Genomic DNA, 25,503 nt, shown 5'->3' on the forward strand with positions numbered 1-25,503 from the left:
CATACATGTAAGTACCCGCGAAAACTTAAGGAAACACACACACACACATTTATATCTATCTATCTATCTATCTATCTATCTATCTATCTATCTATCTATCTATCTATCTATACACACATACATACATATACATATACATATAAAATCAAGTGCAAGAATAGCAGCAATAGTAGCAATAGTAGCTGGCTTGAATCATGACACTCATTAACAGAATAAATATGTTACGTTGAAAATTATATCCTTCCAGCTATAAAAACATCAACATGATATTATAACTAAGCATAAAGATTAATATAAGTATAGAACATTATGAGGTAGGACTATGGAACTAGATCCTACATAAAAGTTATTCCCAGTAAATTAATTTTATTACAATGATGTTTGAACAATTGCTAATTTACTCAGTAATGTTCTTATATGCAGCTAATACCCTTCTGTAGTGCTCATCTACAAGCAAAGCTTTAATTCAGAAAAGGAGGCCTTCATCTTGCAGCTACTCTAATTGCGATTAATTATGAATATTCTCCGACTTCTTTACTTATTTTTATTTATCTCTTTAAGTCAGTCTTGATTCCTGACGATTTCCTGAGCATGTCTCTGTACATGTCTTGACAAGATTTTCAGAAATAGTTTGCCACTACCTTTTTCCTAGGATTGGGAGACAGTGACTGGGCCAGGCTACTCAATTGCCTTTGTACCTTTAAAATTGGAGTAGAATTTATGGTTTCCCAGTCTCTAGCCTGGTGCCTTAAACCTCTATACCAAATTTTCTCTTTTTCCCTAATTAGATTCTTTAAAAGTTATTCCTGATTTAAGCTTTGAAAAATGCAGTTACACCAGGAAGCACTATTACACTAAAATAAAATAAAATCTCATGGAAATTAAAGCTGAAATTGCCAAAACTTATAAACAAACTAACTGGAAGTTGCACATCACTAGTCCTACTGTCCTGATCAATAAAAATGCCCTCAAACTGACTGAGACTTTGTGTCTTCAGTTTCCTAGCCTCGTTCTAAGAAGCAATTTCGTATTGCCTTTTTCTTGTCTTCAAGTAACCAATCCTGTCTACCGTCCTGGTATTCCCTGGTAGTCTCCCATCGGAGAAGGACTAATTTGTCCCAACTCTTTCAATCTCAGACAAGGAGAGCTAAGTGCTACAATCATAGTGTCCTGGATCAGCTGTACATTTTCAAGATAAATTTTAAAATGTAAATTTAGTGTTAATTTTTTGTCTGCCCATATTTAGCAGATTATTATGACTACATATAATTGTTTATTTTGACAACCTCTTATTCTCAGAACAAACCAGCTCCATTTATAACACAACAAAACTGTCTTAAATGAAACCATCACAACAAAACCAACAATGCTTATGAACAATAAAATACAAATTAAAATAAACCATTAAAGCAAAATAATAAACAATCAGAAGCACAGTCTGCTGAAGTTCACACAGAACAGAATTCCATACCTGGGGCACTGTGTTGAGGAGACCCTACTCCCGGCCATTATACAATAAACTAAACCCATCAGCTTATTTGATCTGAAATATAGATAGAAACACGGACTTACTCACAATCTAATTCTTGAATTGTTTAGTGTTTAAAATTTAATGTTATCCCTCAGTTCACAGAAGGCTTTTTGATTTGGCAGAGGCTTCTATAAGTAGAAGAGACTCAAGGCTTTGTCTACCTTTCCTTTCTGAGTTCAACCCTTTCTCTTCTTCAAATGCATTTCAGTGGCTTAGGAGACCTTTTGAACAGTTTTAAAAATGATAAGAAAACCACATAGGGCAAAAACTAGCTCTTTACCTCTTATGCTCCCAGAAATACACAATGAAGCAAAGCATGCTAATGTAATAATGAGTAAAACATAATAAACCCATACAACAGGATTTCCTTAAAGAAGTATTCCTTATAAAAATAGATGATAAATGATAATTAAATATTTCAATATTTTATAATAAAATATTTTATTTAAAATATTTATTTAATTTAAAAGATTAAAATACTTAATCGTGTCCTTTTTTCATTTATATATAGTCATACTTGCCCCCAAGCTGTTATTTGTCCATCTCAACATTTTCGCTAGCAGACCTGTAGATTAGGGGTAAGGGATGGAAGAGAAAAATCAAAATGACAGCATGGGAGAGGGCCAATGCAGCATTTTCACTCTGAATTTTATTGGGAAATACCTGTTTTAAATAAAAATAGAAGTATTTCCTATACTATAGATTTCTTGGATATAAAGTACTATATAAGTAATAATACCCCTGAAAACAAGTACAAATTGTAATGCTATATTTCATAGGAAGAGTTACTACTTAGTCAACAAATTATTGCAAGTGAAAATTTTATTAACTTTATTGCCATTAAAAAAGATGATTATTTATTTATACTACCGTATCTGAATATCTGAGATCCTACAATAATGAATCATTATCTTTCACATAAAGATAATGTTAACTTGCCCATGTACCAGTCTTAACCTTGACTACATTGTAGTTGTTTATGCAAGATCACCATCCAAAACAAGAACTTTAGTTTCTTGCTCATATCTAAGGCAACTGATATTATGTGATATCATTTCAGGCAACCATACACCTACGGCTGCTATTAAAACATATTTTGCTTCACCAAAAGTTATAGCAGAGAGGATGAAGAAGAGAATATAAAGTCGCAGCTTTCAGAAATAATTGAAACCTTCAATTTTGAAACTTAAGACAAACATTTATTGAATTGCATAAAAGAGCAAATATAAAGTCCTTTCATACTACATTTAGTGTACCAATTCATATCACTTTTACATTCAATATAACAGTGAAAGTTCCATTTATTTTTTTTAGTTGGAATTACATGCTAAAACTGCTACTACTCAACACGTACAGGTATAAACATGATTATCCAAAATATTGTTTTTTTCTTTTGCATTAATTGTAAAAAGAATGCACATGCTTCTATTAAAGATAAGTTGAACTCCAGACCTTGTAAACTCTAATAAGCTCTACTGTTTTCTAATTTGTTTCTTAATAACAAACTTGAAAAAGTTAGTAATATGAATATTTGGAATTACTGCCTCAAAATATATTCTCTAGACGTATGTTGATAAATATATTTATGTATTATGGGATATTTTATCCTGATTGTATTTTTTCATTTGCTTTGTTTCGGGCGGTTAATTTGACCATCCAGAGTCACTTTTACTGAGTTGTGTGGCTATATAAATTGTTTAAATAAAAAATAAGGTTAAATTAACAAAATAATACCTATTTAGTGGTTACAGATTATCATGTTTCAGGAAACATAAATCACAAGCCAATGAAAACAAATAAAAAATGTGCATATATCCATATCTTAAAATATTATATACTAATTATGATAAACTGATGTATCCATGTTGACCAAAGAGGCAATAGGTAACGCAGCACAAAATAAATATCAGGTACCATATAAAATTGAGCAACAAAAAAAAAAAAGATGACATAATTACTGAAAGTTTTAAAACTATAGAAGTTTATATATGTGTGTGCTTCCAAGTCAGTCTTGTTTCTAAAGAGTTACATGGAAAGTGGCTTGCCATTGCTCATGGCTGACAGAGAGTGATTGGCACCAAATCACCCAGTAGTTTTCATGCCTAAAGCAAGACTGGAACTCACAACCTACCATTTTCTAGCTAGTCCAGTTAATGGACCAAAGTGGCTCTCATGTAAGATTTTAGCAATACTAAATAAATCTAGCATTCTTAGCAATACTAGATTTAGTACTAGAATACTAAAAAAAAATTAGATTCATAGCAATAATGTTCAGTAAGTGTGATTTATACAGTAAGATGCGATTTGAAATTGGCAACATACAAAGTACCTTAAGGAATGTTGCACTTGCCAGATAGCATATTTGGCCCAAACACAATAAAATATGAGGCTGAGTCATAACTGTCCTAAAATGCAAAGGTTTAAAAATCTCTGAAATTTGGCAATTATTTAAATAGTTAGTAATTCTGAAAAAAAAGGTATGACAAAGTCAGAATCATGCAGTTTGAAATTTCAACTACCTGAATTGTTAAACTTAACCAGAATGCTTATAACTATGCTATTAAAAACTGTGTTAAATTGTAGAACAGTTTTGGTCAGATTCAGGTAACAAAATATTTTAGGACAAAGAAATATGAATGTAGTACTTAATGTACCAAATTAAATCCCATGCAATAAGTAAGTAAGTAAGTAAGGAAGGAAGGAAGGAAGGATATATAATATAAGGATATATATATATATATATATATATATATATATATATATATATATATATATATATATATATATACACATACACACACATACATACATACATATATACATATACATATATATATATATCTCACTACTTGTGAAGTCAAAATTATATAAATCTACATAAAGTATACATTTCTATGTAAAGAAATATATTCTGCACTGCATTAAATATTGATTCTAATCTGGCTTTTGCCAAACATGCCTCTTTTAAATAGTTCTTACTGATTTCAACGCAACTTCTTTCAACAAAAGAATGCTCAAAATACTTATCAAAATGTACAAACATATCTTGCAAATTACAACTATATATGTCCAAAAAGAATTTTTGTAAACATTTGTCCTTTTCACAGTCAAAGGTGAAAATAAATGATCAGCCATTTTAAAACTGTTTTTAAAACAAGTGCATGACAACAGCACTTCAAATCTGTAGTATGTATTGCCTTTTATGCTATGACACTGCAGCCTCTAAGGGTCAGATTAATTAAGATCAACAGCAGCTGCAGTGCAACGTGAGAAGTGCACTGCCATAATTCCCACCAGTCTAGCCCAATTACCTGCAGCATTCCAAAACAGGACAACTGACAACCTTCAAGTCTACCAAGTCATTCATTCCCACCACACATAAAAGCAAACTGAACTCTTTCTCAGAACTGTTACAACTCCAACTACACCTGCTGCAAAGTACAAACATTATCAAGTTTCTACAGATGTTGTTTAAATTGGAACTATGGCTAAAGGTGATTATTACACAAAGCCCCCATTTAAATCTTAACTTCACAACCGTGCTTTCCAACTCTGCTCTCTGACATACAAAAACAATTCAATAATAAATGCTTTTCTTTCCAACCATGTTAAGAATTCGACCTTATTGGTAGAAAAAAATATATTGAATGGAGTGATTTTTTTAAAAAAATATTTTTAAAATTGTTCAAAACCTATGGTATTTGGAAAATCAGAGAAAAGGTTAAAAGACTTTTTGAAGACTAATTTCAAAATAATTTTGTTTGGTAAAACTCATAGCACTACAATGAAAATTTTGAATGACAACATTATATGGTTTTTATTTTAAGGAACATTTAACATTTAAGTAAGTAAAACTATTTACTTCAAGATGTATTTCTATATTGGACATAACTACTTTTTAAAAAAGAAATAGGATATCACTTTTAAGTATTGACTGAAATAACTTATTATGAAAACATGCTAGTACACTGAGTTTTTACATTCATTTCATCACTAGCATAAAACATGAATAAAAAAGAAAGATTGAACAGAATAAAGATTTATCCTAAATTGGATATCGCCCTATATACATGTTTTTTCAACAAGAGAATACATATATTAATCATATAATTATGTATCGCTACATCTTACAACTGTGGTAAAATAGAAATTTAATAAATTTATAAATATTAACATTTCAAAACCTAGCTGAAGTATGTGTCTTCTTTCAGTTTTGTCTTTCTCAAATTTCAGTAATTCAATTCACTGATATGTAACATCTGCAAAACAGAGAGGCAACTTTGAGAAATTTCTCAACTATGCTCATTGATAATCTAATCCCAAAACACATTCCATTAAAAATCACTTCCAAATGTTTAGTTGCATATAAATACACTAAGCTTCCTTGACATAACTTGGCAGAATACATCATACTCAGGATATAGCAACATTTTCATTTAAGAATCTTGCTTCAGGAATTCATAGAGATTGATAGCTTAATTGACTTGAAAAGAGAGCAAGAATTAACAGTTCACAAGGTGATACTTTAATCTTTGTAGCACTGTTTATATATAAGGCTACAATCCTCTGCACATTTTACTAGAAGACAGTTTTAAATTATACTCATAAACAGTCATCAGACTCTTCTGTGGTCAGGATTCACACCAAATATAAATAATAGACTTTTTTTTAAAGAATGTATGTTTTTATAAGTGCACAATTCAACTTAGAACTGAAAGAATCTAGCTCTTCCCTAACAATAGTAAATGCAATCAGCAAGTCCAAAACCCTAACTTTGTTAAGGGTTAAGCCTTAACAATTATAAAATATATGGTAAATGGTAAAATTCCATTGGGTAAAAAAAAAGCCAACAAACAGAAATATTCAATACGTACAAAAAGTAAATCAAGCTGCCTCCACAACATATATAATCAACATTAATATAAAACATAGAACTATTATTAGAAACAAACCTTTCATTTTTCTTAAAACAGAAAGTAAAAAAAATGTACAGCTGAGAATTATACCTTTGAATAGCTTGTATTCGATGACTGGACACATAGATGTAAAAGGAAAATAACTGAATTTTGCAGATTACAAGGCCCATAGTAATACAATTTGAATATTCAGCAGAACTATTTCTTTATGAATCAGTTCTCAAGTAGGTTGGCAGCATCAATACAATTGTAATAATGTTCTTTTATTTAAGCAACATCTTGAGATAAAGAGGAAAGGCAGGGTAAATGCTAAAACTTAAAAGACATATAATTTCACTGTTCAATTATGCAAAATGACATCTTCATTGGAACACATCTTCAAGCATCAGACTGCCAAGTTATACAATCTCTTCATGCATTAGTTTTAATTTCAACTTCAATCTTAATTATGCACTTAATAAACACTTTAAAAATAAAATCATGAAAAATGATTTGATACCATTTTAGATTTAACCTCTTTTATTTTCTAAATTCATTAAATCTTCCATTTTTGTGTTGCAAACATTTTTTATAGTTGGCCATATATGTGAGCATGCATTTGCCTATATTTAAGATGAAACACGAAACAGGATTACATCCACACTTCAATTTATCGTTCAACATTATTTACTAAATTTTCTTAAAACCCTCTAATACCACACTAGATTTAGATGAGACACAAAAATCAAGCAATTTAAAGTATAACATATAAACCCTCCCTCCTCCATAACTAGTATTTTAACAAGAACAGGAAGGGTCATACATATTGTTGTCATATGAACAAGTACTATATAACAGTTTTCAGAAGAAATACTTATTGCTCTTTACAAAAATGAATTTCAATGAATAAGGCAATTGATTTATCACACAGAATGCAAGAAAATATCAAACCTATTCACAGTTTATCAAGAAAAATGACCAATATTCAATCATGTCATTTCTTAAAAATCTTCATTTGGAAACAATTTGCAGAGTAGGAAACATTCATTAACAATTTATTTAGTTATATCCCTGAATAATGGTGATCATTCTGAATATCTGGCCAGTTGCATTTAAACTCTGAATGAAATTTTATGATGAGAAAATGCAGTAAGTTTTAAATACTTTTGTTAAGTTTTTAACGTAATTTTTAAATTGTCTTTTTTAGTTTTCAGTATTAATTACAAGCATTATTTAAAGACTTATTTTTATTAACGTGATCAGTCACTATTTATCACATATAGTACATATAGTACACATATAGTACATAGTACAAACATATATAATGGGTTACATAATTTTATTGCTCAATATGCTCCCAATATGCACATACAAATGCTTAAATATTTCAGCATCCACTATGAAACTAAGTATCAACCATTTCTAGCACTAATAATCATACTAAAAGTAATTCACAGTATGAAATTACTAACACATTAACTGAAATTTTATAATTAGAAATATGAATATCCATTTTAATTTAAGAGTAGCATAATATTAGCATAGTTCAATTTAAAATTTAATTTGAAATAAAGCCAAATGTTGGCAACTTAAAAATGTTAAAGTTGATTAAGATTTTTCAGGCTTGTGGCTAAAAGGGAAACAATTTCTAGCTCAATTAATAACTGAGTGCATCATGTATATCCATCTCTTCAGGTAAGAATCTAATTCATGTATACCAAATTTATGAAACCAATCCTATAGTGTAACTTCAGTTATACAGTAACATCTACACCTGTTACAGATTACACAAGCTAACTCATGCTATCATTTCCTTCAAAGGGAATGTGTTTACGTCACACAGGAACACAATGTGGTAAACCTCTCACCATCCCTTTTGTATTTTTTTAAACATAGGCAAAGCTTCTATTTTCAGCTGAAGCTTCAGTAAAGTGTCTGCATAAGCATCCAGGAGTCAATTCAATTAAACATTTAATGATTATTTAAATTAGGGGGAAAAATCTTGTAAAGTAGAAGACAGAAATCTAAGCTTGCTTCGCAGTACATAAGTTGAATATAATTTCAAATTTGCGTTGTCAATCATAGCATTTGTTCCATCATTCCATCATCTTTAATCTTCTTTATGGATCAAAGAAATATGTGATTTATATTTAAATTAGTATGTCCAAATTCAATTTAGCAGCTCTGTTATCTCAAAACTGTTATTTTCAGTATTATTATCTATACATTATGTCAACCATATATTGTCTTTCATGCTTACCAAAAATTATACAAGCTGTACCATCAAATTTTAAAACATTTCACATGGAATTCCACCTACATATATCTGTTTATAAAATCAAAAATACTTAAGCACAATATCTGTATCCAAACATAAACTTCAAAATGCAAGACAGCAAAAAATGAAACATTCCTGATGCTTCTTTCAATTACCTTCACAATTGCCTTTTAAACTCATTTTAAAACCCAGACATATCTCTGAAAACAATCAGCAAATGCAAAGCAGCTTTCCTTTCACTACAAGAAAAAAGGCCATCTCAATGGAACGCTACCGTTAGAATTACAAAATCAATGTACTATCGGGACTACAGCTGTTACAGCTATAAACATTAAGAACTTGTTTTAATTTATATTAGGTAATCAGTATCTACCATATGCAGGAATTCGGAAATCTTTAAAAAAATATTACGTATATGGTATCACTGTACATTATTCAGCATGTAGTGAATAATATGCAATGTTAATGTTTATGCCCAGAGTATAACTACATCTATCTCCTTTTCTAATTAGTGTTGATTATTTCACAATAGATTTCTATTAACTATCACAATTGAAATAACCAAATACCAAGGAAATATCTGAAGAGCACCACTTTCTTTCTTTTATTTTGACTAATATAAGTGAACAAAGAAATGAAATAGAACCAAAGTGTATTGCAAATTTAAGATAAATGGCCTATTCTACAAAGAAGCACACAGGTTTGATTTGTACTTATGGCTTTGATTATAATATTTGACATTTTCTTGAACAAAATACCAAAGATGAAATCTAATTTTAAAAATATTTATTGGAACAACATAGTTGGTACTAAATAATAAGCTGATTTTTTGAAAAAAACAATAACCAAAATCAGTATTTGTTCAGAATTACATTTGATAATTCACTTTACTACTAATGGTAGTGGTATGATTCTTTTTTTGATCATTCAAGAAAAGAACTGTGGTTTACACCTACCTGGGTAAAAGTCTTTGGATTTAGAAAGCTTGATGGTAGCCCCAGTCTCTTTCTGCAGCTGAACAATTGTCTGTCCTCCCTTACCAATTATAGATCCAGCCGCATAACTAGGTATGAGGACCTTTAGAAAATATTGGCCGTCCTCTGGAAAAAAGAGACAAAAGGTTAATTTATGTTCCAAAACATTTTCTCTCAGATCTATAAAATATGCCTTTATCTTACAAATATAAATACACCGTTCTTTTGTACAGACTGTAATTGTTTAGCCAATATTAAATTAATATCTGTTCTTAACTTTATGGTGCTATGGGATACAATGACCTAATTCAAGTTATAATTCTAGACATAAAACTATTCCTGTATGGCTCTATTTAACTTGATACAATAACATGAGCCAAAGTGGATTTCACAAACACACATACACACGTGCACGTACACACACACACACACACACACACACACACACACACACACACAGGCAAAAAAAATGATCAGGAAAGATCAAAGTTCTAAAAATGGTACAATCAAATTAAAGAAAGAAAATTGTTAGAACTAAAGGCTATGTATTGTTGCCTTATAGTCTTCAAAGAATACACTGCTTTTTGTCAACCCGGAATCTGAGGCTTTACTCAAAGTTATCCTGAAGAAAACTCAAAATAATGTGGTTATGATAATTTGCCTAAGTAATCCTGATGTATTTCTTCAACATTTCTTGGTAGCAATGATCTCTTAAGCTCATTAAAGGACATTAAGAAGATTTTTTCTCAGTTAAAAGGAAGCTAAAACCCTGCATGCATTTAAAAAGTGACTGGTAATGTAAATACTTTCAAAGTAGGAGTTAAAAAGTCTCAAAATAGGTAAGAATAATCAGTACCATAAATAAAACAACTTTTCCTTTATAACTGAACAATTGTATTGCTTCTTTCACAGGTCTTGCACCATCAATTCTCTGGACTAGGAAAAAAAAACCCTGCTCTGACAGGATTGCATGTAAAAACCAATACACATTTTAAGACCCTTCTTTATTAAACAGTCCAACTTTGCTTCTTGTTTTATATATATATATATATATACATATATATTAAATGCATCTTAGAAGTTTGCTTTCATCAAGGAACTACCTAAGAGCAAGCTCACTTTCTCTCAGAGTCAACGTCCCAGTTGATACAGGTGCATCCCCCCCCCCAAACATTATACAAACGTTTAAATACATCAGCTATCTACTTCTGTTTCTTAACGCTGGATGAATAAATTCACCTCTGCCTCGGTGCATTGTTATGAAGACTCCAGTGCAAATGAATAGAGGAGATGCTGGTCCCGTTATAACTCATCTCATCCAGGAAGAGCAGGATGTTAACTAACAAGTCACCGCACCAAGACAGACAACTCCCGCCCTCCCTCCTCAAACCTCTCTCTGACACACACACGCGCGTTTACACACACCCCATCACAGTGACCCAGCCCCAGGAAGCACAAATCTGTGCAACATTTTCCACCGAAAAGGAAAGTGGTGCCAGGAAATAAGACAAGTTTTGCTGCTGCCGCCGCCGTTTAATCTACCTGGCGACTCACAAAAGGGGGAAGAGGCAACCAGGGGCGAAAGTGCCTTTTTTCCAGCCGCCATTTATTCGTTTAGTTCTTCCAACTGTTAACCACGCGTGCAAGAGGGTCGGTGGAAGAAGACTTCTGAGCTTCTTCGCCCAGAGGGTCAAGGCTGAAAAGCGCCCCCCCCCACTCCGCCCCGCCACTACGAATATGTGAAATTAAAATAAAACAGGGCTGCTAGATGCTTGAAAGGCGACGCCATTTTGATGAATGATAACATTTGAGAAATAAGGAATGTTTGGGGAAGGAAAAGAGGGAGAGGCGAGGCGAGGAGGCAGGTAGGAAAGGGGAAGGTGGGTGGGGAATTGGGTAGTGGCAGGAGGAGGAGGAGGAGGGGAAAATACCCACCGCCCGTGTTGGTCCTTTTGGTGCTGCCGGCTTCAGGGGGAGCTTCAAGTGGTCTTTTCCGAGAGTCCGGCGGGTCCAAGTCTATGGGTACCCCAGGATGGGTCCCGTTCTGCTGGATGGGAGCTGCCGCCATCATGTTTGCTGCCGCCGCCGCTGCTAGAAGGATAACTGGCTTCTCCCTTCGGGGTGGGGGGAGCAGGGAGGGGGAGGAGGAGGAGGAGGAAGGGGCTCGTCCCGCTTCTTTCGCTTTTCTTCCGTCCTCTGAAATTTCAGGCTAATCTGCGAGATCGGTCCACTCCCCCCCAAAAAGATGCTTTCTTGGAGTGGGGGCAGGCGCTTATTTGTCTGGCACCGGTGAAACGGGATGCGGGGGGGAGGAAAAAATGAGAGGAGGTGGGGGGAAAAAAGCACGCTGGACGGCTGGCTGAAGGAGCAGCTGCAGTGCAGTGCCAGCAAAAGCTGAGGTTAAAAAAAAAATAAAAAGGGGGAAGTGGGGTGGGAGGGGGAAGCAGAGACAAAATAAGGGGAGAAAGAGAGGTAAGGGAGGAGGGGGAGAAAGTGAGGCGGAGGAAAGGAGAGGGGAAGCGAGAGGAAGAAAGAAAGGAGGGGAGAGCGAGGAGGGGAGGAGAGGAGGGGGAGAGCGAGGCGTTTGTGGGGGAGACACAGAAAGAAACTGGATTCAGGGAATGTGCCTATGTGGCCCCTCCAGAATCCCCCCCGCCCGCCTTTTCTCTCCCGGCGCTAGTTGGACGCTTGCAGCTGGCAAGGAGAAGAGCCTGCCGGAGCCGAGAAAGGACAGTTACTGCTTTCGCGTTCTCACGCTCTCCCAGTTGAAGAGTCTCAGGCGCGCTGTCGGGCTAGACTCTGTCAGGAGTTGCTCGCTGAGTCTCTCTCTCTCTTTCTTTCTCCCCCCCTTTTTTTTCCCGGCCACTCGCTTGCTCTCTCTCTCTCTCTCTTTCTCACTCTCTCCTTCCAGCAAACACTCGCGCGCAAAAAAAAAAAAAAAAAAAAAGCTCAGGTTCTCGCGACTCGGGCTGTAAGGGAAGGGGGCTCGCCTTAGCTTTCTCTTGCGGACACACTTTCCGAACCCAAACACTCCAACGGGGAAGGGAGGGCAGTGAGGTATGTATTTATTTATATATTTAACGTGTGTGTGTCTGTCTGTGTGTGCGTGTGTGTGTGTGTGTGTGTGTGAGAGAGAGAGAGAGAGAGAGATGGGGGGGTTGTATGTACAATAAACGGGTGCAGGCCTTTCACGGAACCGGGGAGCTAAACCAATCGAAGGGAAGAACTTGAGGCTCGGGGTTGGAAGGTTAAGCCAAAAAAGACAACGAAAGGGTGCCTGATGGTACAATTGAATCCCACCCCTGCTAACATGGGACCATTCAGGAATAAATAAAAACAGCCCATTTCGATTTTTATAGGGAGCCCATAACTAGACATTCTCCAGTTCTGGCTGCCCCACCTTAAGGAAGAGAAGGAGCTTGAACTATGTCGGGCCAAAATAGTTGACCGTGTACTTTCTGTGATGGAGTAACATGGTAGGAAGGAAGCACCAGATTTTCGTTGTTCCATTTCCTTCTCGCCATATGAACAGGACCTAGGCTAGATGAGCCTTGTCCTTTCCCCAGTATTGTACAAAAAGCAGGAAAACAAACAGCAGAATAGAGTTACTCTTTAAAGCAGTAGACGTCTTATTTCCTACACACTTCCTCTGGAGCCTGACTTTCCAGCAAGCATCTTACAAAGAGAGGTGTGTCAACAGGTAGAAGATTTGCACATGCCCAAATGATTGAAGATTGCTCCTTCTTTGGTATTCAATTCTGAGAGGAATAAAGGGCAGTGGAATAGGAATGGCTTCTTTTGATCTCCCCTGCACACCAAAATACCAGCATTTTCAAGTGATGCTTACAAAGAGCAATTGCTACACTTTAGATTGTTTATATGCATTTTCATTCCGATATCTACTTGGTTCCTTGTTTTCTGGTACTCAATATGAGCTGGTTAAATCACACTTAGAGCTACAAAGTATTTCCCAAAGCTCAAAAAAACAAAACAATTACTAGACAGCAAAAAAGAAAAAAAAGCTTCTTTGCTGTCACTGCTGCTATCCAGTGGTTATATGGTTTTTTTGAAGCCCAGATATATTATTACTGATTCAACCTGTATTGGATGCTTATTGAAAACCTTCCAGATGGCTGTTCATGCTAAGAGTTACCTTGTGGACATCAGGTTAGAAAAAGTCAGTGTATTACTTTTGGTTATTCTTTCCATGAGATCCCTACCATGTTTCCTTGCTGATAATTTTCTCTCTCTTTCCTTTTCCTCTAGGACTTTACAATAAAAAAAATACACTTGCTCAATTCAATCCCTGCTGGCAGAGTCTCCATGACTAGTGTGTTTTGTATAAATTGCTACCCTAACTTTCTTATTATATCTTTACTTATCCTTGTACCATTGAGAGAAATTGATCAAGTTTGGACCAGTCCCTCTACTGTTCATAGAAAGAAGATGACATGACAGAAATGATTGCTTGTGCTCTTTGGAGTGAAAGTTTCACAGGGCCAGGATGAGATATATAAAGACAGTATTGTCTTGTGTACATGTTCTCTCTGGGAAGTTTGTTTTCATCACTTTTCAGGCTTTTGCTCCTTTGCACTATATAAAAAGAAAGCAAGTAAATTAAAAAAAAAAGTTCTTTTTCTGAATCACTCTTTAAAAGATTGTCTTGAAGAAAGAAAGAATGGGTAAGCAACTGCAGACAAACTGTTATTTCTCAACTTTCGATTTCACAAGTGAGCTATAGCTACCCTGTGGTATCATAAGGAAGGGATAAGCATTACAGAATATGGTTCATACAAGGGAACAGTTCACCATGGCTGTAAATAAACATGGATTCTAATACTACAAAAATACTATAACACTGGCTGTACTACTTTTTGTATATCAATATTGAATTATTAATCCTGAAAAAGGAGTAATTAAAAATAACTTAAATAAAAAGGAAAAGTAGCTAAAAACATTATCTTTTTTTTTCCAGCGGTGACACTGAAAAATATTAACTACATATATACAACTACTACATATATAATATTTTCTACTTATTTGAAGCATTTTATTACCCACACCTTAAAATGTAAATTCCAGAATGGTACATAAAGCATAATTTGTCTGATGTGCATAACCTATAGGTCCCAGGGCATTAAAAACAAATTGAGATAGATGTCTGTCTTCTGAATAAAAAGTTCTGTTGGGCCCCAAGATTAATCTCAATATGCAAAGATGCCCAAGTTATTCGTCTCTCTCTGTCTCTCTCTCTGTCTCTCTCTCTCTCTCTCATCCTGTTGCAGTGATGCAATTGTCTTTGTCCAGGTCACCTTCTCAGAATTATAGATTATCTAGTTATTATTTGAAAGTAAATTCTAAGTTACATATTGGCTATCAGTTAAACAGTTACAATCCTGTTCGCTCATAACTATATTTAAAGTATAGAATTACATTTTAATGTGCCACAATTTAGATATGGACAGAGACAAATTAGTTCATTCTACAATATTCTCATATTTTTCAGATGGTTTGCTCTAAACCACAATACAGGAAAAGTAAGATTTCATCTATATAGCAAGACTTACTAGTTTTCAGTAGTGAAAACTAACAGCTCGAGAACTATATTCCCACTATCAATTGTGATGTTTCTGTTTTTGATTTTGTTTGCAACTCATGCTGTTGTTTTCCACACAAATTTGGGTACTGCAAATCATATTCTGGATTATATGTGTCCAAAACTGTCACTAAAAGCGTGCATTTTAAAGATATTTGGAGAGTACAAACTTCATAATTTTACGTATGACAAGAAGTGATCCAGAGCTCATTCTTCTCAATAGTTCTAAAAAACACTGTCATATCAGCCCAAATATTCAAATGCACAATGTGGATTTATGCTAGTATAAATGTTGTAAACTTGAAACCAAAAATAAAGTGCAACTGAATATTAAATATCTACTGTCATATTTTACCATTATGAAGATGTTATTCAGATTTTGCTCAAGCAGCGAACAGTGTCAGACAGGTTTATAATGGTCATTGGAATACGTTCCAGTTTTCTCATTCTTATAAGAAATGTGGGCTGTGCTTTTAAATCAAATTTTATTGTAAAAATGGTGCATTCAGTTCCAATTATTTGTGTAGGGCTTAAACTATTTGTTTATACGGCATTGTATATGTGTATTTAAACATACTTTTGCATAATGACAAATTACATAAATTCAGTATATTGTATTGCATTTGATTTAATATCAACTTTTTCCCCAAGATTGCGCTGAGATGTCATCTTAAAAAGCACTTTGGAATAGTTTGGAGAAGAGGTTTTTAGTTTTGAAAGCAATTTAAACAATTTTTATTTATCTTATAACTTTATATACCACCTTTGCTTTACAAACATATATATAAGATCATGAACAGTAGAAAAATAACCAAAACAAAAAACCAATTTACAAAAAGCTATAATCTGTAAATGTGTAGCCCCAGAGATAGAACAAACAGCCACATTTCTTCCAAATAATAAACTGACATAATTCATGCATTATCCTATGCTGACAAGATGACATAATTCTTACATTATACTGTTTTATTTAATCTCTCAGAATTAGCTTGATTCACTCAAAATGCTAAGGCATAAATCAGAGTATATAAGCTTCATTGGTGGAGTTCACACAATACAATAAGCCTAAATCATTCATTCTGTGAAATAGGCACAGAATAGTGGCAGCCTTCATCACGAAATCATTCCACAGTGATCTCACAACTGAGCCTGTGGCCTCTATCCTCTAACAGCCCTGTGATATAAGATTAATTGCCTAAAAATTGAAGTTAGAAATATGGTACAATGTACAGTAAGTGTTAAAATAGATCACTTAGATAAGTGTCATTTTGAACCCTATCCCTTGAATATTTTTAACTCAGGCCTCTATGATTAAATAAAGATAAGTTGGTTTTGCAAAACTAAAGCATGAGCCTTTTAACTGCCATTAACTAGTAAGGTCTTCTCATGGATTTTAATATTGTTTATCTTGTTTTTTCATAAATAATTTACCTGAAGTCATTGTCACTTTAGACAAAAAGATGATCTATAAATATTTTAATTAAAGACCATACCTCACTGTAAACCTGCTCCATTGAACACTTGAGTAAATATTTACTCCATTGTTCCCTTGATGTTTACTAATAATTAAGTGAACTATGGACTAAATGTTTAGTCAAGTTTTTAAAACAACTACATTAAATTAAATCTTCCCCAAATTATTCCACATATAAATGATTACTATTTATTACATCTATTACATAATTTTTTTAGAGTTGTACTTTGCGTTCTTACCTCAGTATATATTTTCATTCAAATGTATCAAACTCGCCATCGTAGTTTGTATAAACTATTATTAATAGCTATATGTGAATTGGAGATAGCCGCATAAAATATTGTTGCCTCATAACGAAAATGGAAATGGTATGGTTGGATGGAAATCATAGGATTTATGTTGTCAAGTCTAATGTTTGCAACACATTGTATGTTCTATGTTATTGTATAAATACTTAGATATATGACTGAATCCTGCTGTCCTTCAACAGACAGCTGTAGATCTAGGTCTTTCTTCAGGAAAGCTAGGATATCACTCTCAAAGATGGTTATATCTGATCTTGAATTTTTCTTCCCTTGCCATGTTCATCATTTATTAGAGATTTTTATATATTGTTGTTTTTTAATTTTTGTATTATTCTCCAAATCACTGAGAAGTGACAGCCCTAGAAATGAACTTTATGAATAAATTAAAAATAAATTATGATTGCAAGGCCTCTTTTGCAAATTCAGTTCTTGCAGGCCCCAGACCTTTTAATTTTAAATAAGGATTGTAAGTTCTGGTTTATTCATCAAATTATGATTAATAAATTTAAATGAATGTATGAATCCAGCATTATTACTGTTGTACAGGACATGAGTTTAGTGATTCCATTTGATTCCTATCTTCCATAATTGTTATTAATGTACCTAAAATTATAATATTTGGTAATAATAAATTCCATAAAACTGAACCAATACGTGTGAATTAATAGTAATTTAAAAAACAGCTAATTTCACTAAAAAAGCCGTGTCTAATATTTTTAAAATAAATGTTTTTTCTCTTTTCTACCTTCACTGCAATAGGAGGTAGAAAATTTTTTATCTTCATTTACTTTTGCTTATTTGTTTTATAGAAAATTTCATCAACTATCTTAGCATTTCCCTACACATCTTTGCATTTTCTATCAAACTCCAGTATCTTTAGAGGAATTATTTGCATAGATCCATATAATGTCTTTATAATTTCTTATTCTTTATTCTCTGACTCTTTAATTCCTAACACCAAATTTAATTTTTTTCTACTGCAGCAAAATGAATTGACATTTTATTGTGCTTTTAAGTGGTATTTCAATATCCTTTTTTTCTATTATAGCTAATTTAGAACCCAAGAATCAGAATATGTTTATTTCTTTAACTATGGGCAATATAAATAAAATAAACTGTCAAATGTAAAAAGAACTTATGAAATAAATCAATTATTTATTGATAAAAACAAGTATGCAATGTATTTTGTATGAATAAAATTCTAATTACTGAATGAAATATGAAATACATTTACTAACGTTGGCTGATAACATTTACAAATTCTGTTGATTTTAATACTTCCTATAATTAGATACAGTGGGATACAGAAAAGAAAACCTTTTTTTAAATTGATGGGATACTCGGACATTTTTTCCTTTCACAGGGATATTCCCATAGATTCAGAAACAATAGATTGTACAGAAAATGAAGACCCCCCTCCCACCTTATGAAAAGAAATTACTTCATTCTTAATAACAGCAAAAACTCTTGTCAAAGAAGTTTAAGTATCTGTCAAGCAATTCTCTAGTGCCTGCTTAAACATAAACAGCCTGTAATATTTTTATTCCTACCAGTAGAGATAGATCTTTCAGGATAGCATGTCGCTTCTCCTTTTAAACTGCCTATTTCTCCCAGTGATTCAAATTGAGTAAAGTGTTCTTGAATTAATCTTTTGAAATCCTAGCAGGTAAACTAGAACAATTATACACACATGAAGACACACAGATTTTTAGAAATATATATTTTTAGGAAATCAGCCAACTATTTGTATGTGTTTATTCTAATAATACATTTTATTTGGTTACAATTTGAGATTTCATTTTATTTGGGATTTTACCATGTTATTTCATCTTCACATTTAGGTTATTTTTCTTCTTGGTTGAAACACTATTTGAATTAGTATCATTCACTTGTATTCATTTGAAACCTAAGACTAGAACCAAAAGCTGAAAAGATTTTCAATTCAAGTATTCTCAGGATTTTTCCTAATAATCCTGAATAAAATGCTACACGATAATATTATTTTAACAAGGACTTTTTTTTAAAAAAAAGATGCCTCTGTTGGTGGCCCCCTTTTTTCCCACTATTTCCCATAATGGTAAGACATGTTTGTTTATTATTTGTGGGAATAACTTTTTGGAGGATAAAAATTGTCAGTTAACTACAGTTATAACACAATTTTTATCAGCTTCCCACAACTGATTTTTTGGGGGTGTCTTTAAGGAGTAAATAGGGCTGAAATAAGACATTTTAGCCAGCTCTAAAATTCTGTTACTTCTCTTTTTAACATGTTAATATTTCCCACATTTTCTTCTGAGTCTACACACACATAGGCACAGAGAAAAACATACAAAATAGTGCTTTTGTTTATATGTTTGTAATTATGTCTGATCAATTCTAAACTTATAGTAAAACAAGATTGATTTTATGGTTGCTTACTGATTTATGTAGTTAACTGTTAATTAAACTTTTCATCTGCATAATGTTAGGCAAATATCTTAGTTTTTGTTTTCTTCCTCTTTCAGTTTGTCTATCTCTTTGAGTTCCCTATCTTACTTGATAGATAATTCTCATGTCCATAATAGCGTATATAGCAATAGCACTTAGCCTTTACAGCCTTCTCTAAGTGGTTTCCAGAGTCAGCATATTTCCCCCAACAATCTGGATCCCTCATTTTACTGACTTTGGAAGGATGGAGGGCTGAGTGAGCAGTGTATTAACCCTGCAGTACTACATTCTAACCACTGCGCCACCATGGCTTTATATAGCACAAACTCTAGCCTGAACAGTGGCAGTGAGTCAGAGCATCTTAAAAAACAAAAACTCTTAAAACTGGAATTTGACAGGAAGAGTCGGTATTGTATAACCAGAGGCTTCCATATCTATCACCTCGTAATTTTATATTGTGTGTGTGTGTTGTATTCATCCATTCATTCATTCATTCCTGGATGTTTGTAATGAATAGTGGAAGAGAAAAATCTGTAAAATATCAACCAATACAATGTGTGACTCATTCATTCAGAATGAGGGAAGAAAAGTATGAATCTTGACCATTTAAGTCTCCATCTCCATTGTAACAAAATAATATCTTTCTGTGGCCTTTAAGCTGTTTATCTTTTTCATTCTTGCCAGTGATTCAGTAGATTGTTCCAAAAATGGGAATCCAGTATATCTGCTCAAAATGGTTTCCTGTTCCAACATGTTCTGCAAAATTGAATGGGGTACACAGAAAGTGATTTCAGGATGCTAGTTCAGTGTGATAGAAGTGACATTGGATAAAAAGATTTCATCATCACTTATCAGAATAAATATGGTATTTGGAATTATTGTATACGTGTTTAGAAAATTATAAATTGGCCTAGTTTGAAAATCAATTCAATATAAAACAAAACCATGACAGAATGGAACAACAACTTCTCCAGATGAGCTGTTCAGAGCATCCATTGTTTGCGTGGGATGATGCTTCCGTCACTCGTTTGATAGGCTGGGCTTTAATTGAGAGGACGCTCCTCCTCCTCCACAGGACTCCTCCCTAGCGTCCCCAGTTTTTGCTCAGCCTTCGTGGATATAGGCAGCTTAATTTCCTTTCCCTTGGCCGGAATAGCAAAGGCTTCAAAAGGAGTCAACAAAAAGGTTTGCTTTTAAACTCCAAACATCTCCTTTAACGCTTTTAGTTTCAATGAGTCAAGCAGCTCCCTACGATATATAACTCGAGCCAAGGGAGCTCACTGTAGCTTCAGATAATGATCTCTCATCCCCAGGACAATCGGAGGTGATAACGCCTCAGCCGCATAGCTAACAACTCACATTACGATCTTTTCAAGCCGAGCCACTACGATCGCCGCCACCCGTGCCCGACGGGAGAGGCTCCATTTTAAAAAGGTCCGAGGCTTGGGAACACCGTCTGGGGTGGGGGCATAAACACCCATCTGCCCAACTGCGCCTTTTTATTCAAGGGGAAACTCTGCAGTATCGACTCCCCACAAGGCGTGGAAGTGCTGCTGACCCAATTTAACTCATTACGCATCTAAAGAGATAACGGCTGGCGCCATTGCAGACTCACTAACCATGCAGTAGTGATCTGCATTTTATTTCTGGAACTGTGAGAGGCTTTTCTTTCCCCAAGCAGGGGTCTCCTTCCTGGAACCCAAGGGAAATCACCCTAATACATAAGTGTGTAGATAGATAGATAGATAGATAGATAGATAGATAGATAGATAGATAGATAGATAGATAGATATTCAAATATAATTATTCTATTTTGGACCCTTATTCATTAAGGAGGAAACTGTTGGCTTATGCCCTCACAGAATTAAACAGCAGCACCACAGCGAGCATCAAGGCTCGTGTCTGCCTGTGCAGGAAGCTGTCGCAGGCCTACATCTTATTTCAACATTTCCTCCTTTCTAGGCCTATGAGGTGTTCCTAATTTGGCTAATTCAGAAATAATAATATTAATAACAAAATAATAATAATAATGATAATAAGAATAAGAATTCAGTATTCTTACATAAGATTATACAAAACTGGGAGCATTGTTTTAGGGTTCCCTGGCCATTGCTGGTTCAGGCCCCTGGGCGTGCCAACCGCCCAACATTTCAGCCTCATTAACAGTAAAATTTAATAAGCGGTCACAATGGCAAGCGGCAGTAGCTCAAGAGCCATGTCAAATTTTCAAAACAAATTGAAGCATTCTAAGTGTACCTCCTAAGCAGCAGAAAAAGACGCTAATAAGTGCCATAAGGTACTAGAAAAACACATGAAGAAGTTCATGTGGGAGGATGAAGAAAATTCTCAAACCGCATCTCCTCCAGGCCTACTTCAGCTCCAATCCCCCTCTGCAACCACCCCTGAATCTGTCTGTGTAATCCAGATGCAGCACAGCTGCACAAGATCAGGTAGCCCATCTAGATCAGTACAAATGACTCAAAGTGACTCTGTGGCCACATTGCTCCAACAGCGGCCAGATTCTGTCAAGATGATGACTTACCAGAAAAGATCCCCACAAAGATGTGACTGTGGATAGAATTAGCAATATGCCAATGTATCTCTGTGGGGGTGCAGCATACTGCCCTGAACAACTGCACTCATTCTGACTGGAATTCCCTATAACTCCAGTTACTAAGCAGGACAGAGCATCCTTACCCTCAGGTATCTCTCCACAGGAGATTCTGTAGTTTCAAATATACTCCCGCAAGGTATATAGCAAGGGCTATTGATCGGGTGGAGCCAGAGGACTCAGAGTTCTCCTGCTCAAATTCTCAAATTCTAGTTAGATTCGCATCAGCTCACATTAAGAGGTGATGGTTGATGCTACATGTTGACGACTAAAACAACACCGGCATCATTTTGTTTATAAGAATTCCATGGCATTATCTGTTGAGAGGCCAGTTCCCCTCACAAGGATCTCCGTGAGGGTCCAGGGGACATTTATGCCGATTACGGACCTCTTTCTGAGGTTGATTATTGGGCTTCCTTTTTCAGTTGGCAGCCCTCACAGAATTCTAGCAGCACAGTAACAGCGAGCACCAAGGCCTGTGTCCACCTAGGCAGGAAGCTGTTGAGGGCCAGTGACTGCAGGATCACCCAATTGCAATACTGGTCCTGAAAGGTGTTCTCTATTTGGCCTCACAATTTAATTCCATATTCAGTCATCTAATTATGAGTTTGGTAACAGCACAACGATTTATGTTAGTAGCTGTGCACAGATATAACAAAAATATCAATAATATCAATATTAATGATATCAATATTATTATGAATATTAACATAATAACAAATTGAATTTACCAAAAAAAAAAGGGGGGGGGGAGCAAATATCAAGAGGATTCCCTGCCTCTGTTTATATCAGTCCTCTGAAACAGTCAACAGTCCATTAATATCTCATACACATTTAGATATATAGATATAGATATCTCACCTTGTGGGCTTTCGGTCAGAATCTTCAAGGGCAACCAAAAATACGCCCAGAGGACAATGAACCAACTCAAAGTAGGTAAAAACATCCTAGAGAGACCTCTAAGGTAACAAAGGATGCCAAGAGACACCAAAATGCGTTAGATGAGCATATCTTAATTTTTAAAAAAAAAAAATGCATGAGGAAGGGAACATGAGGGAACAAAAGTCTCAGTCCTCTTCCCCAGCCAGGCTGGTCCCAGTTCCAGAGTGCTCGCTTCAGCAGCACACATACTAAAATTGGAATGATACAGAGAAAATTAGCATGGTCCCTGCGCAAGGATGACATGCAAATTTGTGAAGTGTTACATATTTCACCTTGCCTCCATCCCTGAATCTCTCAACGCCATCCAGGAGAGCCCCAGAGGGACCGGTTCAACCCAGGCCTTCAGCAGCGCTACTTGCCTGACAGACAGTTATGGGACCACACCAGAATTCCTCCTCCCAGAGGATATCCCTGACAAATTGAAGGCCTGGAGGGACATGGCAACTTGAAGAGGCATCGCAGCCAGGGCACAGTAGAAGTTGATGGCTAGGCAGCCTCCACAATCTGACCTCGATTCTCACTCAATTTAATTACTATGCAGAATAGATCTTCACTACCAGCAGATACCTCCTTCAGGGGAGTATTATATAATCCAGTTACACATTCACATGATGCACTGAACGAGGGAGAACTAGAGACCAGATGGAACAGGTTGAGGAAGGGTCTACTCACAACAGTGATCAAAATCTGTCAGAGGCGGATCCCCTAAAAAGGGGGGCATGTCAAACATTGAAGGCATTAAGCCAGACCATTGACCTTCAGGTCTGTTTTGCCCTCAGACTTTTTTCAAGTCTCTGTTGTTTAAAAAAAAAACTACTGTCTGCCTTAATATTCCATTCCCCTTGGCCCAACAATCATTACTGTAAGGGGGTTGTCAGACGATTTAATCTTTTCCCAACCAATAATGTAAGAGGAAGTCATAACTGTCCCACAGAGGTTCTTGGACCTCGTCCAGAAACAAGGGGTCTCTTCAGTGGTGTATACCCCTCTTACAGGATATGATAGCAAATTTTTAATTTGGTTTTCTCATTCTGCTAAATTTCTCATCACCACGATAGTAGATAAAACAATAATGGCAATTATCATCCTCCTCTGCAATTCCAATGGAAGCAGAAGAGGCTCTCAAGTTAAAGGATATACAGGGTCGAGTTGTCTCCATGTAGGGCATGTCAATCTGATGTGAGGGCCATAAGAGCGGAGTTGGCCTCATCCTCCCTTTTTTTTTACTAGATTGTCTCTCAGGTTGCTCCGCCGTCTGAGGGAGATTATCTCAAATTCCAATATCAGGGCACACAAGGACGCCGCAAAACTCTATTAAATTATCTTCTCAGGCCAGGGCATCTCAGGTTACTCCTCGCCTACTGCTATGGCTCAAGACATTGGCAAGCAGATATCACACAACTAATGGAAGCTTGCTTCCTCCCCAATATATGGAGATAATTTGGTTGGTGGTGCCCCTGACCTATCTCTGATAGAGACTAGAAGCAGAAAATAAGTTCCTCTCTTTTCATAGACCCCAAAATGGTCCTTTCCAGCTTTTTGGAGGGTTCCTTCATTCCCTCTACCAGGGACTTTTTCTCTCCTGACTCCAGGGACCATCTGAACGCATGAATCACCAACAGTCAGATAGTTTCCAATCTGGAGATAGATACTGAAGGGGAGGGCAGAGCAAAAGAATCTCTTGAGGAACGTGAAATAGAGGTCTCCAAGGCACAACATAGGCCTCACGACTGTGCCCCTATTGGTGGAAGGCTCAAGCCTTTCACGGACAGATGGGATGCCTCAACCTCTGTTTCCTGGGTTAGAGGCATCAGAAGATTAGGCCCGGCTATAGAAGTTCTATCGTCTCCCCGGAACCTTTGCATTACTTGCCTTCTCTCTGGGGATCCTGTTAAAGGGAGCATGATGGAGACAGCTATTGTTCATTTATTGGAGATCCAGGCAACCAACCTGTGGCATCAGATCAGCAGGGGTAATTTTAGTTTTAAAATGACTTAAATGATCCATAGTTCATAGGAAGCTTAAGATGGGCATACTGAACTCCATACTTCTGAGCTTCAGAAGGGGCCATTTTCTACCCTCCATTGACTTAATGGAGGCCCATCCCCACATTCCAATTAAATCCTCATATAGCAAAACTCTTAGTTTTTGTTATAATACTCAATGTTTTGAATACATTGCACTGTCCTTTGGGTTGTCATCTGCCCAAGGTTCTTATGAAAGTTCTGATGGCTCTGGCTGTTCATCTCACGGGAACACCTGTTAGATGGCAGTGTTATTTATATGACATTTCATTATTATCTTGTTCATAGAAACAGGCAAAGGGGAGGCCTTATAGCATCGGTCATCACTAGGAGAGACTTGCAGTCCATCTCTCATCACTCACACATATGCCATTTTCTTGCACGAGGCTCCAATCTTACAGCCTCCTGTAGTGCATTGATATCACACGTGGGACCTCAACAAGGTC

At 35.4% G+C, this 25,503-nt stretch overlaps 1 protein-coding gene, 1 long non-coding RNA gene and 1 other non-coding gene across 6 annotated transcripts in view; 2 read left to right on the top strand and 1 right to left on the bottom strand.

The window, feature by feature from the left end:
* Positions 1–12,262, bottom strand: part of NOVA1 (NOVA alternative splicing regulator 1) — a 135,301-nt gene extending 123,039 nt beyond the window's left edge. For 2 of the 4 annotated variants that reach the window (XM_087921849.1, XM_026710676.2), the window contains exons 1-2: positions 11,614–12,262; positions 9,661–9,804 (exon numbers count right to left, since the gene is read on the bottom strand). In XM_087921849.1, the coding sequence (XP_087777975.1) occupies positions 9,661–9,804; positions 11,614–11,749 (280 nt within the window). In that variant the 5' untranslated portion in view covers positions 11,750–12,262. Of the gene's footprint in view, positions 1–9,660; positions 9,805–10,917; positions 11,077–11,232; positions 11,383–11,613 lie in introns of those variants that run through there. The other 2 variants (XM_087921851.1, XM_087921850.1) reach the window with 2 other exon arrangements.
* An 8-nt stretch (positions 12,263–12,270) lies between these two features.
* Positions 12,271–15,609, top strand: LOC148128229 (uncharacterized). The gene is made up of 2 exons (XR_015741066.1): positions 12,271–12,735; positions 13,751–15,609. It is a non-coding gene; the product is annotated as an uncharacterized LOC148128229 (long non-coding RNA).
* Positions 15,610–23,197: 7,588 nt separating this feature from the next.
* LOC113444652 (U6 spliceosomal RNA) lies at positions 23,198–23,304 on the top strand. The gene has a single exon (XR_003375267.2). It is a non-coding gene; the product is annotated as a U6 spliceosomal RNA (small nuclear RNA).
* Positions 23,305–25,503: the final 2,199 nt, after the last annotated feature.

Source organism: Pseudonaja textilis, chromosome 1 (genome assembly GCF_049901715.1).
Source record: "Pseudonaja textilis isolate UNSWEBS1 chromosome 1, rPseTex1.2, whole genome shotgun sequence".
NCBI classification, from domain to species: Eukaryota; Metazoa; Chordata; class Lepidosauria; order Squamata; family Elapidae; genus Pseudonaja; species Pseudonaja textilis.